We start from the raw sequence: 18,361 nt of genomic DNA on the forward strand, positions 1-18,361 counted from the left end.
ATGTAAGATTTTATTGATTGACGCTTATTTAATTCACTTTTCATGTCCGGATGCACCGTATCATACTTCCTTTTTAAGAAAACACATGTAAGGCACTTATAACCGAAGCATACCGTAGATTCGACATGAGTTTATCTGATCAACTAAAAGCAGCAGTATGTGTTGATACAAACTTTGAGAAGTAAACATGACTATTAGGATCCAATTAAGACACTGGATGTAATCTAATGGGGGATTAGTCCAAATCGTAGGCTTGTTGCAACACTTCTGAATGCATACTATTTATAAAAATCATGACTCTTATCAGATGGAAATTCAAAAATACTGCTCTGATTAGCTAAAAATCCAGCAGGAATGATCGAGAAAATAAATGGTTCACTTCAGGAATGAAAGCAATATTCAAACTGGAAGAGATCCTCAATGGCTTAGACAACACCCTGATCAACAGCAGTGTCACGCTGTGTGAGGTATGAGGAAGAAGAAGAGGTACTGAGAGTAATGCCCCATTCGTTTTCATGCAGTCAGATGTTAACTCATGGATTTTCATTGTAAACCGATGAGACTTGCATAAATTGATAAGGCTGCGGTTTAATTTCTGCCTTCTTGGAGGTGTACCTTGGAATAATTTTGACTATTTCAGTCCGCAACCAAGAAAGCAAATGCTTGTTACTTAAGCTTAGAGGCATTTTAGTCTGCTAACCGCTTGTGATTGTCTTGGAAAACCGTTTGAGTTCTTTGGTCACTGAAAAAAAAACAACAGAAAAGTTTGTCTATTCACTCAAGAAATCCTCATCAAGGTTGACATCTGTAGTGTCGATATCTTCCAGGTCAAAATTGTCCAGATCCAGATCATCCAGGCCCTACAGGTGTAAGTGGAAAACAGAAGGCGTTGCATTAAAGGAAACAAGAAGTTCAAGGCTGCATACGATTATTTATTTGATCCAACAATAACCTGGACCCTATTTTCCCATGTTTCTGTGTCTAATTGAGTAATGGGGACAACACTTTTTGAAATTGGTCCAGTATTGAGGGAGAACATGCAGCCACCAGCCGCTAAATGAGCTGTAATGTAATCATTAGGGGCAACCTGGCATCGTCAATGTACGTCCCCTAAAAGTGCTTGTTTTCTCCCCTGACAGGCTCATGGTACGTGTCCACAGGGGCGTTTTTTTATCGCGAGGGATCGCCTCGCTTCCCAGCATCGGACGCTTGATGGGCTGCCACTAGGCACCTGATTGGAAGAACGATTACTCTCGTGGGCTGCTCCCAACTTTCAAACCGGAACAAACATGGCGGCTCGTTTGGAAACTTTCTTCTCTTATATTATGAAAATAGTTCACTGAAATGTGTTTTTGAAAACATTTTATGTGAGAAATAAGCCATGCGGTTGCTAAATCTGTCTTTATTTTGGATTGACAAAGCTTAGTTTAAAAGTTTCTCTGGAGTTTCCAGAGTCGGCGAATCACGTCGGACCCCATGATTTGCATAAAGTAGCCTAGACCTCAACTTTATGCAAATGAGGAGCGGGCGACGCGACACCGTGGAAATCAGCTAAATATTGACACCCATGACGTTGAAAATCTTTAGATAACACTAAGCTACGCTTTCTGTACTCCAACGCAACAAACTCTGACAACAACTGTGGCCCATGGCGCTCGTCTCTCCAACTCTCACTCACGTTTCCACCGTTGTCTTCCGGCAATGAGTCAAATGACACAATGACAAACAGAAAGCGTAAGGTAAGAAGAACTAGGGTTAACTAGGGTTAACTAGGGTAATGTTGTCAGACACTTATAATAACAATCTGAACCTGTCAGTGGCAAAAACTAGTGCTTTTAGTTGACATAAACTGAGGGTGCCAGGTTGCCCCAAATGATTACATTACAGCCCGTTTAGCGGCTGCTGTCTGCAGCGTTCTCCCTTAATACTGGACGTGTTTCCCCATCAGTCACTTTGACACAGAAAAATTTGAAAATAGGTTGAAAAATACCAAAGTTATCTTTTAAAAACTGATATTTACCTCCTCATCTATATCTGCATCGAGGTCCTGTGCAGCTCCCTCAGGACCTGCCTCCTCCTCCTCCTCCTCCTCCTCCTCCTTCACGTTGCTCTTTACTGGGGATAAAACCTCTGGCTCAACCTGTAGAAGCACAGCAGGCTCCAGGTTCTCCTCAGGCTTTACTGGGAGTGCTGTGGTTGGTTCCTCTTGTTCTGGCTCTTGTGCTGAGACTGGCTTCAATGCTGGCATTGTATCCTGGAGTGGGTCTAGCAGTGGGTCGAAGGAAAAATCTGCAAAAGTTGGGATTTGCGCCAGCACATGCTGCACCGGACTGGCTGTGTTTTCAAAGGAGATGAGCTCCTCCACCGCTGCGGGTAACGCTGCCGTTTCTGAAACCAGTTCCTCAGTAACATGAGTCTCCTCTGCTGCTGTATCTACGATGGTTGGTGCTTCCCAGGAGATGATATCGGTTTCCAGTCCTTCATAAACGGGTACAGATTCCATTACATCGGTATCAACTATTAGATCAGTGCTAACTAGGACGTCCTCTGTTGCTATGGTTTCTGTTGCCACTGTCTCACTCAGTGTTTCTCCCGTTGTCGTGATGGTTTCTGATGTTGTTGTCGTGATGGTTTCTGATGTCTCGATTAGATATGTTTCAGATATACAGGCAGCCGGCGCAGCATCAGCTGCTTCCTGAACATCTGTCTCAACTGATGATTTGACATTTTCCACGAGACTGAACTGTACCATCTCTGGCTCTCCGGGGGCAACCTCTGTGGTGGACTCCGCGATGTCTTCCTGTACAGAGACTGAAGCCTCCTCTGGTTTAGTGATGGTGTCTTCCTCAGAAGACACAGATTCTGCTCGCTGTGGTTCTTCTGTTACGGTGACAGGCAGAGGGGATGCTGCTGGTGGGATGGATTCTTCTTCTTCTGTTGCTGAAACAGGATCAATAACTTCTTGTTTCAGTAGAACAGGTTCCTCCACGACTGCTGTTTCTGGAGGTGGAGCCTCCGTCACTGCTGCTGCTGCTGCTGCTACCATGACGCTTTCACTGATGCTCTTCACCTCTCCCTGTATATAGAACAAGCAGAATTACAATTCTGTTTTAAAGGATAGGTTGACTTTTTTAAGTAAAAGTACCAATACATGAATGCAAAAATGCTCCACACTAAAAATTATTTTTTTAACATGAAGTAATGGACCAATTTTTGTTTGGTCACAGGTTCAGTTAAAGGAGAGATATCTCTGTATAAAAAACGATAGGGCGATGGGGGAAACAAAATCAATACAGCACGACCTCTGACCTCAAGATATGTGAATGAAAACTCTGAGATGAAAAGAGTGAAAACTGTATCATATTGCAATCATGGGGCCTCTGGTGATTCCCACCACTAACTAGTGATGTAGAGGAGCAGGTTCTGGTCCTCACCTCTGGCCCAGTGATCTCTCCTTTGGATGCAAAACCTGCAGATTCCTCCAGAACATGACGGTCCTCATTTGGCTGAAGAAGAGAGAGAGAAACAGGCATAATGTAACTTCAAACATGATGCTAAAAGTATGAACAGTTAATTCAGATGATTCAATAATGATAAAACAGCAAAACATTTGAGAGAACAAATCCAAATTCAACAACTGACTAAAAACATTTTGTGCATCATTCAGGATAAAATAACTCCTAAATCTATTAAAGTTTTCAACTATAATTGCTCTGACGTTCACTGACCATGATGAGTGGGTATTCTGCAGCAGGCCTGACCACGACATGAGACTCCTTCAGGTACTCTTCAGCCAGCAGGGCTTGCTGGAGGCCAGGGAACAGGTTGCTGTACTGGGAGGGGTCAGCCAGAGCATCTGCTGCCTTCTTGTTCACCTTGGACAGACTCTCCTTCCACAGCTTCACCACCCTGGAGGAAAGGAAGCGTATACAGCTCATAATGTAATTAAACACACAGATATAGATATTCCCATTATCAAAAACTTTCAGGAGTTGCATCCACAGATTTTGATTTGTACTTTGTAAATGTGTTGTCCTCTGGACAAAAACAGGTATTATTTATTATAAATTACAGGCAAACTGGTATATGCAAAGGTCATGTATGGATAGAAGATTAATGAATGCACACAGACACAGCCAGTACACTCAGGCATACGCTGTGCACTCGATAGAAACAACTTTACCTTGACACATGGCTGGGCAGATATGTTCTTGCCAGAAATGCAGCCTCTGGCAACCGATTTGTTTCGATGAGAAGCTCCAGACATTTGTCCAACCTGGTCAAATACAGAAAAGAGGTGATTATGTAAAAATAAAATAAACTAATTTGGAAAAGTTGATTGAAATCTGGATTCAAACATAGTTTCCTCTGCTCACCTTCCCTGCAGGAAGTAGGTGAGGAAGGCCACGTTGGTCTTCCCATCCTTCTCCGCCCCCTCAGCCAGTTTGCCCACCATGTCGGCGTTGCCCGAGGCCGTGGCCAACAGCAATAATCCCCCGTAATCCTGAGCCTGGTGCAGGCACTCCTGAGCCAAGCTGAACTGGCACTTTGTAGTCGCGAGCTCTGCCAGCTGCTTCCATTTCTGCTCTGACTGGAGCACCCACATGCCAAAGAGACAGGAGAGAAAGAGGATTATCACAGGAGGACAAGCAAGAACAACAAAACACTGTGAGGCAGCTACTCAGTACGGGAGGCCAGCGGTGCGACTCACCCTGAAAGACTTTTATAGTAAAAATGACTGATTCTATTATCAATACAGAACTAAAGAGAACAAAAGCTGGATAACTGAAGTTCGGTTTCTTCTGATTGTTTTTTCTTTTTAGTGTGTAAGTGTGGTTTTAAAATGTATGCATGGTTGTATGTAAGTGTATAGTTGTATTTGTAAATGTTTATGTATGTGTATGTATGGGTGCAAGTGTGTATGAATAAATGTAGAGTTTTTATTCTTTATGATGTCATGTATAGATTTCTATTTTTTATTAATGTAAATTCTGCTTTTATTCAGTTGTTAACTGTGAGCATGAATGCAAATAAACTCAAACTCATCCTGCAGACCAGCTTCAATAATTTTATTATGATATAAACTAATGTAAAGATCCTCCGAAAGACTGTGTGCGGTTTGATAGACAGCAGATGTCACACATACTGTATCATTTATTGTTGCTAAAACAGTATACTATGACGATTATTATGTAGTACTGTATAGAGTTAGGATGTAGTATGGCTCTTGTTTTTGTGTGTATGTATGTGAGCTCTGACCTCTGCCTCCGAGGCCAGTTGATGGGCTATCTTGAGCTCTCCCAGCTGCAGGGCCAGTTCAAACTTGTGTTCTGGGTCAGTGGAAACAGCCAGGGCCTGCTGTCTGAAGCCCTACACAACACAAGGAAACACAAGAAACAGGTTTATTCCATATATTCTGCTCTGTCTGACAGTGACCAACAAAGTGGTGAAAGAGACTGCGTGAGAAGCAAATCCAATCCCACCATAAATATATTTGAAAAGAAACACAAGAATTGTGCCCAGAGGTTTGACAACATCTGGCTGCCTGATGTTCTGTAAATTATGCATTCCACAGACAAATCCTCAATTTATAAGCAGAAAGAAAAAGCACAGAGCTGCACAAACGTACCTGTTTCTCCAAAAAGTTGGCCACCCTGGTCCTCTGCTCCTTGGGGATTGTGGGTAGGACCTTGTCCGCCGTGCTGAAGTCCCTCCTCATGACGGCGGTCTGGTACTCCAGCACCGACAGCAGCAGCGAGTAGCTGATGACGTTCAGCTCCTTGTCTCCGAGGTAGAGACGGTCGTCCTTGGGGATGTAGCCCAGCAAGTACATGGTCCTGCACGGGAGAAAGACCGGTTTTAAGGCACTTCTTTGAGATTTTATATTGTTTTATTATATATAAAAATATTTCATATTTACTGGATAGAAAGAGACATGAGACATTAAGTGGATTCAAAGCCGTACAGTAGATTTTTCCAACATGCCAAGGGGCATGGCTGTAACACTGATGATGGATCGTGTCTAGAAGGTAACCCTCAAATTTGAAAACTTGTAATAACCTGCGAGACTCGCTGCCTGATGACGTATCCTAACCTTAACCATTCAAGGTCAATGCTTAATGCTTTGTACATTTACATGTATATACATGCATTGTACCTGTCCAGGTGAGCAATGGTGATGATCTCTCCTCCGACGTAGTAGTTCAGTCTGTTAAGAGAGCTGGTGTAGATGAAGCAGTCTCCCACCCAAACCCCTGTCTTCACCACCCCTGGGACCTCCCCCAGCACCTGGTCAGCAGCAAGAAACAAAAAGACACAAATAATCATTACAAAAGATTGTTAGAATTTAAGAGGAAGTCATATTACGTATTTTAACTTATTTCTGTCTGTCCTTATCTGAATGTCCTTATCTGAATGTGTTGCATTTTTCTTTCTTTTGTAAAGCACTTTGAGCTACATCTCTTGTATGAAAAGTGCTCTATAAATAAAGTTGTTATTATCATTATTATTATTATCATTATTATATGTTACTGTAAATGACATCATGTGTATCTGGAGATTACGCTCCTGCACATTCGCTCAGGAAATACACTACTACTACTACTACATGTCTCTAACCTCGAAGGCGCCCTCTATCCCGTCCTCCGTTATCTCCTCCTTGGACTCCTGGGCCGCCGCCACTCTCTCTTGTAGGTAGCGCAGCACAAAGAACGACTCGTCTGTACCGATACACACCAGCTCCCCAGAGTCAGACCAGAAGATCTAAAGACAGGAATACAGACAGATATTATAAGAGAATAATAAACAGACTGCTGGAGATGTAAGAGCAGTAACAGTACGACTCACATGTTTAGGTTGGATCTCGATGCGGCGGATCAGTTCACCAGTTTCCCAGTCGTAGAAGGCCAGGCCGCTGTTTGACCTCACGCCCAGTAAGAAGCCACCAAAGATACCTGTGGGACAGCAGGATACCACACATTAGATACATACTGTATCTACACACACACACAAAAACTTGACGAAATAGGAAATGAAACTCACCTTCAGCCCCAAACTCGGGTTTAAAAGCCTTCTTCTCTTTGAAGTTCTTAAATAGTTTGACCATACTGCTTCCCTCCCGTACGGCATACCTAAGAAAATAATGTACACACTTTATTATAATAAACCCGTGAAGTTAATTACTCTTATTGCATATATTTTAAAGTTATAACTAGTTGAAGGAATAGTTTGGGAAAAATACTCAGATGAGTAGATCAATACCACGCTCATGTTTACTATTAAGGTATATTATAGATACTTTCTCTCATTGTTGTTTATAATTTTAACTTTATTTATCCATAATTTAGAATTTCCCTTTACAGTTACTGTTTTATTCGTTATTGACAACCAATAAAAAAGACCTTTGAAAGAAAGAAAAATAACTTGCTAAGCTAAGCTCGCTCTGGAACCTCTATTTAAGTCTCGGCAAGAATGCAAACAAGTGTATTTCCCATAATGTCTAACTACTCCTTTAAGAACTCACTGTGAGGAGTCGTGAGCCCAGACGAACTCTTGAGCGGAGCCGAAGCTCTTGTTCCTCAGGGCCATGGCGGTGTAGATGATATACTCCCCATCTCCACACACCACTACAAATCTGCAAATACACAAAACACAAACATGTATGGATACAACATTACATTTTGAAACATCTACTAAGGATGATAGACACTATTCTCACCCTAAAAGAATCAGGTAGGCACCACTGTTTTACCTTTGTCCTGGATATTACACCGTGGTTAGACACAAACATACAGTCCAGTCCAGACATTTTAATGTGTTGTTACTCCAAATCATATAAAAACTATAAACCTCTCTCAAAAGATCAAACCAGGACATACATTTGACACTTTATTTTCATTTTCATTATCTGTAATAATAATCTGTAGATCATTTTCTCTATTAATCGATGAGTTGTTTGGTTTATAAAATGTCAGAAAATGGTGAAAAATGACGATCAGTGTTTCCCAAAGCCCAAGATGACGTCCTCAAATGTCTTGTTTTGTCAGTTTACTGTCATAGAGGAGTAAACCTATAAACCTCTTATCACCACTGCTTCCACTCACCTCCCGTTGGGGCTGTGCTGGATGGTCTGTGGGAAGATCTCACAGCTGCCCATGTCTTTTACCCCCAGCGGCAGCCTCTCTCCGTCCCTGATCTCAGCGTCTCCCATGGCCTTCAGGTTGGCCTGCTGCACCTCGGAGTGGCGAGCCCACATGACCTTCCCACTGGAGTCCATGGACATGGCCGGCTCCTCCCGACCCAGCTGAGACACACAGGAGGAGGAGGGGCACCATTTTATTATTACAGGTCAGCAAATCTTCCTTCAGCTTACACAATGCAATCTGCTAGATAATATACTCCAACTGAGGCTGTATTATATGACTGCCCAAAGCTGCTGTTGAGGATAGAGAGGTCGTGACCTCTATTTTCTCTGGGAAATTGTTGGTTTTAATAACCTGAGAGGTTGCTTACAGTTTAAAAAACAAGAGCATTACCCTTGACCTTTATATTCTTTAAAATTGGTCATTTGTTATCAGTAATCTATGTGAGGAATTAGGGAAAACACATAGTATATAGTGCTTAAAATGAAATATATGAAATATTGACAGCCTTCTGGGAGATAGTGCTGTATTATATAAAACAACAGCACAGTATACCTTGATGATGATGCTGCCTTCATCGTAGCCCAAAGCCACACTGTTGGAGCCCGGCTGGCCGCATATACACCACACCCTCTCCATGCCGTAGTTGAGTGTGTTTTCTAGCCGGTAGGTGTTGGAGTGCCACACTCGAACGGTGCCTGAGGAAACGACAGAGAGGTCACATTGAACCAAGATGCTGCGGTGATTTTGGGCTACAGATCAGCTTTAAAAATGTGTCATTGAAATACACAACGTACCGTCCTCTGAGCCCGTGAGGATGATCGGCAGCTCCGGATGGAAACTAACGCAGGTCACGTTCTGGGCGTGACCCTCCAGGGTCTGAACACATGTTTTGTTCTGGTAGATAGAAACACACAGCACATAATGTCACCAACAATACTGGACTATGACTTTTATATCTATCTTGCTCGTGTTAATATATAACATTCAATATTCACATTAAGAATAATATGCACATGCCATTTGCTATACTGGAGTGTATGCATGTTGATTTCACATATTAAGTGCATTGCTTGACAACTTTTTTTTTTAGAAACTGGACATTTAGTTTTCAGAATACAAAAGGATGAACCCTAGACAAATATCTTGTTTTTGAAAACTGATACGAAGCATTGTAGAAATGCATTCCTGTGGGGATGAGATTACCATGTGAGGTTTGCTGGAATGACTCAGTTATTGAATAATTTACTGAATATGGAAGAGAGCGGGCTGACAAGAAAGAGATTTGTTGAAATTGGACTGTTTGTATGTCTCAAAGAAGAAAATTGTATTTGTTCAATATGCTGTCTGAATGATATAGACTGTTTCATTGCATTCTGTTGCCAGGGCAACAGCTGTGGTCCAAGTCTACTTCCTGTCAACTACTGCATTAACAAACATTGCAAAAGGAAATAAAAAGTGAATCATTTATAATGCTTATGTTGTCAAGTTTGAAAAGGTCTATAATGTGGCACCTGATAATCCCAGATCTTGACCATGCGGTCGTCGGCCCCTGATATGAGGTAGGGCTTGTCTCCTCCGCTGTAGTAGTCGATGCAGTTCACCCCCTTCTCGTGGCCCTCCAGAGTGAAGTTGGGAGTCCTGGAGCCGAGCTGCCACACCTGCAGCAGGCAGAAGAGAAACATGCTGTGAGCAACCGACGACAGTTTACGAGTAATAGAATGATTTAAGGATATTTTGTGGCGCATTGTAAGTATCAATAGTGTGGGTAAATGAGGCTTCGATCGAGAGGATTTAAAGCCTCTATCTCACAGAAGCGGTGTTGTTAGTGGTAGTGCTTCTCAAAACTGAAACTACATTTCCCATAAACCCTGTTACATCTGACTGTAACTGTCACTATTACCTTCATTTAAACTGGAAGAACAGCACACACCTTCTTCTGTTTGTGCCCTGAAGCAATCTTCTTTTGTGTACTCTTACAAGCATTTGCATGTACGTGTGTGTGTGTGTGTGTGTGTGAATATACCTTAATGGTTCTGTCCAGAGAGGCGCTGGCAAACTGGTTGTTGTCTTTGGGGTTGATGACGATCTGCATGACGTAATGAGTGTGTCCCTCGAACACCTGACCACACGACCACTTCCTGTCCCAGTCCCACAGCTTGATCAACATGTCATCTGAAAACATACACACATAAAACAAAGTTTTAGAGCCCCACATGTACAAAGCTAGGCACAAAATGTTATTTTTTTTAGTATGTAGTTGTTTCCTACCACTGCTGGTGAGGATGTAGGGCTGTGTCGGGTGGACAACGATGCAGCGGATGTAGTCAGAGTGAGCCTCAAACATGTGAACCCGCTCCAGAGTGTTGTAGTTGAACACACGGATCTGCATGTCATCCTGGGGACAGACAGAGAGAATAACAAGTGCAAAAAACACTGCTTAATGCACTGTATAACACCAACGGGTAGAAAACCATTAGGTCACCAATCCAGCCCAATAAGACAATCGGTTACTTTGACAACTTTGACCCAGTGATTTGTAGAGTTTACGATAAAGAAATGCAACAATCTCACAAGTTCAGTTAAACTTGATTTTCTTATCAGTTAACCATCTGAAAAGAAAGTTAACCTTTAAAACGCACATTTGAGTCGTGATACTTACAGCTCCAGCGATGACCCAGTGCTTCCTGGCTACAAACCTGGCCACTCTGACAGGCAGGTCACACAGCTCGAAGGTTTTCACCATCATCTACACACACAGGAGTCACACCACATCAACATGATATACTTTCTTTCCATCGGATAATCAAAAGCTTTGATGGAGAGATATGAAGTGTTTGTGTGTGTCAATGAGAGACTCAATAAGTGATTAGTGATCAGAGAAGTGATTGAGTGATTAGAGAGGAATGACGGTGACCTGTGTCTCGTGGTTCCAGACCACCACAGTGCCGCTGTAGAGGCTCGCCACCATCCAGGGCTCGGTGGGGTGCAGATCTGCACTCTTCACCCGGTCTGACCGAGCGGTCAGCTTCCGCTTGATGTCCAACCGCAGAGGCTTTATAGAAAATAAGAAAAAATGGTAATTAAACTTAAAAAAATATGAATGTGCATCAGTTAAACCCATTTGTGACCGCAACCTTTGGTGGAAGTGTTCTCTGGCCTTAACTAAGCAGAAATATTAATCATTTTTCTTTGTCTGAAAAGTGAGTTTTTCTTACCATACTATATACTGTATAGTCTTAGGACACACGTGACTACTGTTTTTGCAATAGACTCCATTATAATTTTGGAAAAAACAGTAGTCCCATGTGCCCAAATACTAGACATAGTATGATAAGAAAATGTCTGTATCTCATTAACTACAAGGAGCACAATCTATGAACTCATAACAAGTTGAATGTCAAAGATATGCACACATATGTAGTGTAAAAACTCATATGGAAAACATTTAATAAACACAATGTTAGCCTGACTTTGACTATTAATAAAAGTGTGATTTTTCATGTGATCTAAACATTTCAAAGTAGTAGCATTAGATACTTTCCCAAAGTATGTCTGTACCAAATATAAACACTTTTTTTTTACCAATCAGAACAAATGTTGTGGCATGTTTCCTTATCATACTAAATATAGTCTTTGGGCACAAATGGGCTAAACAGGTAACTGTAAAAACACTCCTGTAGCAGCCTGTATTTTCATTATTATAGTCTATATTGTTTTGCATGGTAGACACTTTTAATTCAGAGACTTAGTGGACACATTTTTTAATAAAATGTTTATTCTATTTCAGGTTTTGCAGCCAGTAATGCAGGGGGTGTGTCTGTTGATACTTCCCACGAATTCCACATTTTCTCTGCATGCCTGCTCCAGAACCACTGAGTCCTTTCAAGTCTAATCATGCCAATGAGAGTTACAGTAGTAGCCTTTTCATTTGGCCACTTTTAATGACAAACATCCCATAAACAAACCTAAAAACTTTGTCATACAACAAAAGAAATGTTAAATGTGTAAGTGTGCTGCTTTCAGGTTTATTGATGATATATTAATAATAGTTTTTAGGTTGTTTCTGAATGTAGTTTCTTTTTTCTACTGTGTATTTGAATGGAGTTGTATGGATAGTGATTACACACACGGTGCCGCGTGTCACTCACATTAGAGCAACCAAACATCAACAAACAACTAAACAAAGTCATAGTAAAGTATTTAGTTTGTGTTTTTCCTCCTACCATGGTTCCACGTCAGAGAGTCTCTGCGGTGCTTGTCCTGTAAAATGAGCGGATCTCCTGCTGCCCTCGTCGGGCTTCAACTGTGGAGTTCACTGCACAAAGTTTAGTGACCAAGAGAAGAAGAATATAAACAGAACGACTTCCGGTAGTCAGTTTCACAATAAACCTCCAAGCAGTTAGAGGCTGTCTGACAAAATGCAGTAGAAGATGACATAAAACTACAAGTAAACTATATATATGTATAAATAAATAAATAAAATTATATGTATAAATAAATACAATTATATATATATATATAAATAAATAAAATTATATATATATATATAATATATTTTTTTTTTTGCAAATTTCACCACTGCGGGACTAAAAAAAGGAATATCTTATCTTATCTTATATAAATAAATAAATAAATAAATAAAACTATATATAGAAGGCAAACCAAACATTTTAAAACGTGTTGTTCTTGCATTAAAGGAACTGTTTGCAACTTTTTACACTTATAAATGTACCGGGTCGGTATCCCATGCGCACTCACATGTGCGCGCTCGCGTGTGGCTATGCTGTTCAGACTCAGACTCCAACACAAACTACACGGAAGCACCAAAACCTCTTGGTTGTATCTAGTGAAGCCCGTCTGTTAAACAGTGTTGGCCGCGGTTGGAGGACGCGGGGGAGACCGTAGCTTTGGCCTCCAGGACCGGAGTCTCCGCTGTACTCTGCTCCTCTGCCTGCCTGCCTTCACTCAGCTCGCTCCACCTCACATGCATGCGCGCACACTACACACTGCAGAAGACTTCATAGCTCTGAGAATATCTAGTGAATGTACAGTGGATGTTTGTGCAGAAATAACTGCTGCAGCTCCTCCAGACCAACAGAGGTTTTCCGTGTCTTGTGAAGTGACGGGGCTCCGCAGAGAGAAACGTTATCGTCTCCGACCGGGTGCCGGTGTCTCCCATGTTCCCTCCGGCCGCGGTCGGGAGGCTGAGGCAGGAAAAGCCAACACTAGGATCAGCATTGATTCATGGAGAGACCTTCGTCTGGTCAGCTAACATTACTGCCAAGCAGCTGAAATATAGAGTGATATTGTGCTTTTAGCTGACGTGTGTCGCCTCACTGTTTTGAACGATGCTCATTCATGTCTATGTAGAGCGAGCACAAGCGTGAGCCCAACGCTGACTTTCGTTGACTTAACGGCTACAAGTGTCGCTGTTAACAAGCATTTCTGATTCTTACAAACAGTCCCTTTAAACATTTCACAAACGTTTTCTTTTAATGGTTGTAAATGTAAGGCTTTTATTTTGAAGATAAATCGCCCTGTTTCCGGTTGAACCCTCTCTGTGGTTGTGTGACTTGACGCAGTTTGTTTTGGCGACGTGGATCCTCCAGCGCTTCCTGTGGGAGGAGCTCGAGATCCGGCAGAGAAGCAGAACATGTTGTACCTGTCTGCTCCTCTACACTGCAAAAAACAACAACACAGGCTACACTCAAAACAAACCCACCAAGTTACCTTTTTAGTCCCTAAAATTAACCATAGATGAGCAAAGATTTAAGATGCCCTTTTGGTGTTTTTATTTAATGCAAATCTTTTAGAGAGTTTCAGGCTGAATAAGAATCTTCAACTAGTTTCATTTTGACATTTTTTGCAGTGCATCTTCAGAGCAGAGATTCTCTTGTACAAATATTCCAGACATCATTTTCACAATAAGAGAAAACTTTCAGTAGAAAGGTCAGTTTCAAAATTTAAATTAATATATAAAATATGTGCCTAGTCTTTTTTGTTGTTCTTAAATAAATAAATAAATAAATAAATAAATAAATAAATAAATAAATAAGTAAGTAAGTAGGTAAGTTATTTAAAACAACAACAACCAAGAGTTGAGGAAGAAGACACGCCACTGCCTCCATCAACTGAGTCCACCCAGCCGGTTCTTCAGATTAATTAGCCAATAAGAAAGTAAGTAAGTAAGTAAGTAAATATATGTTGTTCTTAAGGTTTTTTGTTCTTAAAGTGGAAAAGTGTAATACTACAACTAATTATAATAATACATTTGATTTGAAAACTGCTTTTTTAAACTCAGAGTGCCAGAAGACAAGATTGAAAAACAAAAACATTAGTTAGACATAAAGGCACATAACTAATTAATTAATTAATTAATTGCAGGTAAAGACAGTGATAGAAATCATCATAGAAATGAAGTGAAAATGTAATAAAAATTGATTATTACTGGGAAGATTACTATGGGGACAAGAACTGAGGAAGGTTGTGAGGTGTGTGTGTGTTATGTGTATATATATATATTTATATATATATATATATATATATATATATATATATATATATATATATATATATATAAATATATATATATAACTTTTAGTACAAAGGTCATTTTCAAAATTTAAATACATATATAAAATATGTTTAATACGTTTTTTGTTCTTAAAGAGGAAAAGTATAATACTACTACTAATTATAATAATACATTTCATTTGAAAACCGCTTTTCTAAATTCAGAGTGTCAGAAGACAAGATGGAAAAACAAAATCATTAGTTAGACATGAAAGCACATAACATTGCAGGTAGAGACAGTGATAGAAATGAAGAGAAAGTGTAAATGGATCATTACTTCATTACTGGGTAATGGGAATAAGAACTGAGGGAGGCTGGACCTTAATTTAGAAAAACAACTACTTGCTCCATGATTGTAATATCTATGTATAAATATATAGGTATAAATATTAGGGCTGTCAAAGTTAACGCGTTAATAACGCGTTAGCGCAAATTTGTTTTAACGCCACTTATTTCTTTAACGCATTAACGTAACTTGTAATTTTTCAGGTTCATTTTTAAAGCTAGAGTGAAGATACTACTGGCACGGCCATTTTCAAAGGCGTCCCTTGACCTCTGACCTCAAGATATGTGAATGAAAATGGGTTCTCTGGGTACCCACGAGTCTCCCCTTTACAGACATGCCCACTTTATGATAATCACATGCAGTTTGGGGCAAGTCATAGTCAAGTCAGCACACTGACACACTGACAGCTGTTGTTGCCTGTTGGGCTGCAGTTTGCCATGTTATGCTTGGAGCATATTTTTTATGCTAAATGCAGTACCTGTGAGGGTTTCTGGACAATATTTGTAATTGTTTTGTGTTGTTAATTTATATCCAATAATAAATATATACATACATTTGCATAAAGCAGTATATTTGCCCACTCCCATGTTGATAAGAGTATTAAATACTTGACAAATCTCCCTTTAAGGTACATTTTGAACAGATAAAAAAAGATTAACTATGGACAATCATGCGATTAATCACGATTAAATATTTTAATCGATTGACAGTCCTAATAAATATATATATGTGTGTATATACTGTATATATGTATATATATATATAGTTTTTTAAAGTATTCTTTTCACCTTTACTTGACAGAAGACAGTGTAGGGGGAGCGAGAGAAGGGTATGGCATGCAACAAAGGTCCCAAGGTCACAATCGAACCCATGCTGTAAGGCGCTGTTACCACTTGGCTACCGAGGCGCTCCATTGTAATGCATATTTTAATAAAAATTATAAAAAAAAACATTTAAAAAAAAGAACAGTGGTATTCAGTCAATTTATTGCAGGTCTTCACAATTACATTATAAACAGGCACAAACATGCAACACAGGACAGACAGTTAGTGCAGATGCGTTTGGTCTTATTAGGCCTTCTTAAATACTTGTTTGCAGACTTTGTCGAGCACAGTGATTTCCTGAAAGAGAACACACAGACCTTTAGACTGCAGGTCCAACATGATGCAACAAGCCATTCATTATCTTGTTTATTGTTATTGCGATAGTCGGATCGAATTGATGGTTGGGAAATATCAAGCAAGTGAAGGGAGAAAGTGTTTTTATCTTTTTAATTTTCGTACTTTGTGTTTACTCAGTGTGGCCAACTTGAGAGGCTGATTTTGACCACACAGGAACATCTAATTTCCTGGCAAACAAACTCTCCCCTGATTTATGTGTCTCGCTCTCTCTCACCAGGTATAGCAGGTCTCCCTCGATCCAGTGTTTCCAGCCACGGTTTTCTTTCTCCCCCTTCTGAACACACACCAGCTTGTCGCCATCCCAGGTAACCAGTGTCTGATATCACCACACAAACACACAAAAACAGCATAATTTGAATGGTTATTATTTTAAAATAGTGTTTTATAACTATTATCGTCAAGTAATCTATGGCTAAGGAAACTGTCCTACCTTGACCTTCCGGTTGTCCAGGCCCTTTGTGTGCTCCTCAAACTCCTCTCCCACGGTGAAGTTGACCTCGTAGTTTCTGAAGGTGCTCACTGTCTTCGTTTCAAACTTGTCTCCGTTCTGGACGATCATTTTAGTCTGATGCAGGTGGGCGGCGATCTTTCTGGTGGCAAAGTCAATATCTGCCAACATGAACGAATGGGATTTAATGTCAGTAGCAGTATGAATCAGTTGGTGTGTAGTTGGACTTTTTTCCAGACTAAATCCTTAAGTACACACTACACAGACACTCCAAACCACACATCCACGTCCACACACATGACACCCCAGGGCACTTATTATGATTCCTCTCCTACTGGTCCCTTTGACAGTCTCATTTACCCTTTAAAAATGACCTCGCTCCGAGTCAAATGAGTCCCTCCGCCCTGTTCAGCATCGGGTCCCTGAGAACCACCCACCCAGCCCGACCGTTTAGATATTCATATCCCATTTGCCTCGACGTGAAAATTCAATTTCTTCCCATCGCTCTTACAGATGAGGCCCCTATATTTACCCATCTAAATAATATTTTTGACCCATTTCCATAAGGGTGTCATTTTCCTATCCGCTCGATAGAAATGAGGTGGAGGCATTCAGGATTTCCCGGATTTTGTGTGAGCTGAGTGTACCGGGGTTGTTTTTATGAATTGCAGATAGAGTCGTGAATAATGAAAGTGTTTCTGGGCCTGATCAATGACGCGCCACAAAGAGGAGAGCAGAGCGATCGTCTCTCTCTCTCTCTCTCTCTCTCTCTCCCTCTCTCTCTCTCTCCATCTTTTTTTTTTAAATGACGAGCTGGCCCGCTGCCTGATCCAGGGTCGGAATCTGTCTTCCTTTTCTGCGGATCAGGAGGATGAAAATGCAGAAAGGGAGTGAATCAATATTTATTTGGTGCGGTAACAGACGGCAACCGCTCAGAGAGTGGAGGTTAACTTGGCCTGACAGCAGCTCAATGAGGAAATGAAGCAATGCCACAGCATTCCTCTTTCTTCCTCTCCATCTCATTCCCTCACACTGCTGCTCTCTCACTCTTTCTGTCCAAATGTTCTGCTCTGGCCTCCCTCCATACTTGGCTGCATCTTTACATGCAAACTTCTAATTGACTCCTGATTTTAATCAGTAGTCACAAGCCACAGTCTCCCCTTTTTATGCCATTATAAGAGGGCAACTTACCAAGGGCCTTCATGGTGTCCTCAAAGCTGTCGTTGCTCACCATCTCCCAGCGTCCATTGTAGTCTGCAGGCATGTTTCCCTGTTATGTGAGTGGAGGTAGCGGTTTGCTTTATTGCACTAAGAGAGACAGTTCAAGCTCAACCCTTTTATACACACTGCGAGTGTGTGTGTGTTAATATGTATGTGTGTGTGTACCAAAGATCACGGTCTGCCTGATAAACTCCCTCAAGTCAGGGTGTGTGTGTGTATGATAACAAGTTCAGTCTTCCGTTGTGTATTGTCAACGCACTCACTTCACTGCACATGCACATACAACATCATATTACCTGCAGGATAGTATGTGCACATGCTTCTGTGTCTGTGCACATATAGACTTGGGAGCACTTAGAGAGTGTGCTGCATGTTTTTTTCCAATCTCCATTTCCTCCAACCAACAAAGCCGGCTTCAGCGATCACTCATTGTAATGTACCGGAATGGAGGGAGGATGGAGACGAGCTCTGATTACCTCGGCTGCCCGCTACGAAGTTCATTCCTTGA

At 41.0% G+C, this 18,361-nt stretch overlaps 2 protein-coding genes across 4 annotated transcripts; both read right to left on the minus strand.

Annotated features, from left to right (window-relative positions):
• Positions 1 to 236: 236 nt before the first annotated feature.
• LOC119491850 (coatomer subunit beta'-like) lies at positions 237 to 12,506 on the minus strand. Of its 2 annotated transcripts, none has more exons than XM_037776098.1 (22): positions 12,368 to 12,506; positions 11,059 to 11,196; positions 10,804 to 10,890; positions 10,413 to 10,539; positions 10,168 to 10,316; positions 9,656 to 9,802; positions 8,939 to 9,038; positions 8,697 to 8,839; positions 8,103 to 8,302; positions 7,523 to 7,633; positions 7,042 to 7,130; positions 6,847 to 6,953; positions 6,619 to 6,762; positions 6,158 to 6,288; positions 5,630 to 5,837; positions 5,260 to 5,370; positions 4,377 to 4,591; positions 4,184 to 4,276; positions 3,729 to 3,909; positions 3,435 to 3,506; positions 2,024 to 3,076; positions 237 to 860 (listed from the first exon to the last, which is right to left on the minus strand). In XM_037776098.1, the coding sequence occupies exons 1-22, from the start codon at positions 12,368 to 12,370 to the stop codon at positions 771 to 773; spliced, it is 3,699 nt and encodes a 1,232-aa protein (XP_037632026.1). In that variant the 5' UTR covers positions 12,371 to 12,506; the 3' UTR covers positions 237 to 770. The 2 variants fall into 2 exon arrangements, with proteins under 2 accessions (XP_037632026.1, XP_037632025.1); XM_037776097.1 differs by having other exon boundaries at positions 2,021 to 3,076.
• Positions 12,507 to 15,967: 3,461 nt separating this feature from the next.
• On the minus strand, positions 15,968 to 17,977 carry LOC119491896 (retinol-binding protein 2-like). Of its 2 annotated transcripts, none has more exons than XM_037776161.1 (4): positions 17,824 to 17,977; positions 16,615 to 16,793; positions 16,399 to 16,500; positions 15,968 to 16,124 (listed from the first exon to the last, which is right to left on the minus strand). In XM_037776161.1, the coding sequence occupies exons 1-4, from the start codon at positions 17,894 to 17,896 to the stop codon at positions 16,074 to 16,076; spliced, it is 405 nt and encodes a 134-aa protein (XP_037632089.1). In that variant the 5' UTR covers positions 17,897 to 17,977; the 3' UTR covers positions 15,968 to 16,073. The 2 variants fall into 2 exon arrangements, with proteins under 2 accessions (XP_037632089.1, XP_037632091.1); XM_037776163.1 differs by lacking the exon at positions 17,824 to 17,977 and adding an exon at positions 16,993 to 17,121.
• Positions 17,978 to 18,361: the final 384 nt, after the last annotated feature.

Source organism: Sebastes umbrosus, chromosome 7 (genome assembly GCF_015220745.1).
Source record: "Sebastes umbrosus isolate fSebUmb1 chromosome 7, fSebUmb1.pri, whole genome shotgun sequence".
NCBI lineage: Eukaryota > Metazoa > Chordata > Actinopteri > Perciformes > Sebastidae > Sebastes > Sebastes umbrosus.

Excerpts from the sequence above, each read along its gene's own strand:
- LOC119491896 (XM_037776161.1), bottom strand. The coding sequence starts at position 17,896 with ATGCCTGCAGACTACAATGGACGCTGGGAGATGGTGAGCAACGACAGC. Across the intron at positions 16,501-16,614 it reads TGGACAACCGGAAGGTCAAG|ACACTGGTTACCTGGGATGG; the intron begins GTAGGACAGTTT and ends TGGTGATATCAG. Across the intron at positions 16,125-16,398 it reads AGGGAGACCTGCTATACCTG|GAAATCACTGTGCTCGACAA; the intron begins GTGAGAGAGAGC and ends GTTCTCTTTCAG.
- LOC119491850 (XM_037776097.1), bottom strand. Across the intron at positions 10,540-10,803 it reads ACTGGGTCATCGCTGGAGCT|GATGACATGCAGATCCGTGT; the intron begins GTAAGTATCACG and ends GTCTGTCCCCAG. Across the intron at positions 6,954-7,041 it reads ACCCGAGTTTGGGGCTGAAG|GTATCTTTGGTGGCTTCTTA; the intron begins GTGAGTTTCATT and ends GCTGTCCCACAG.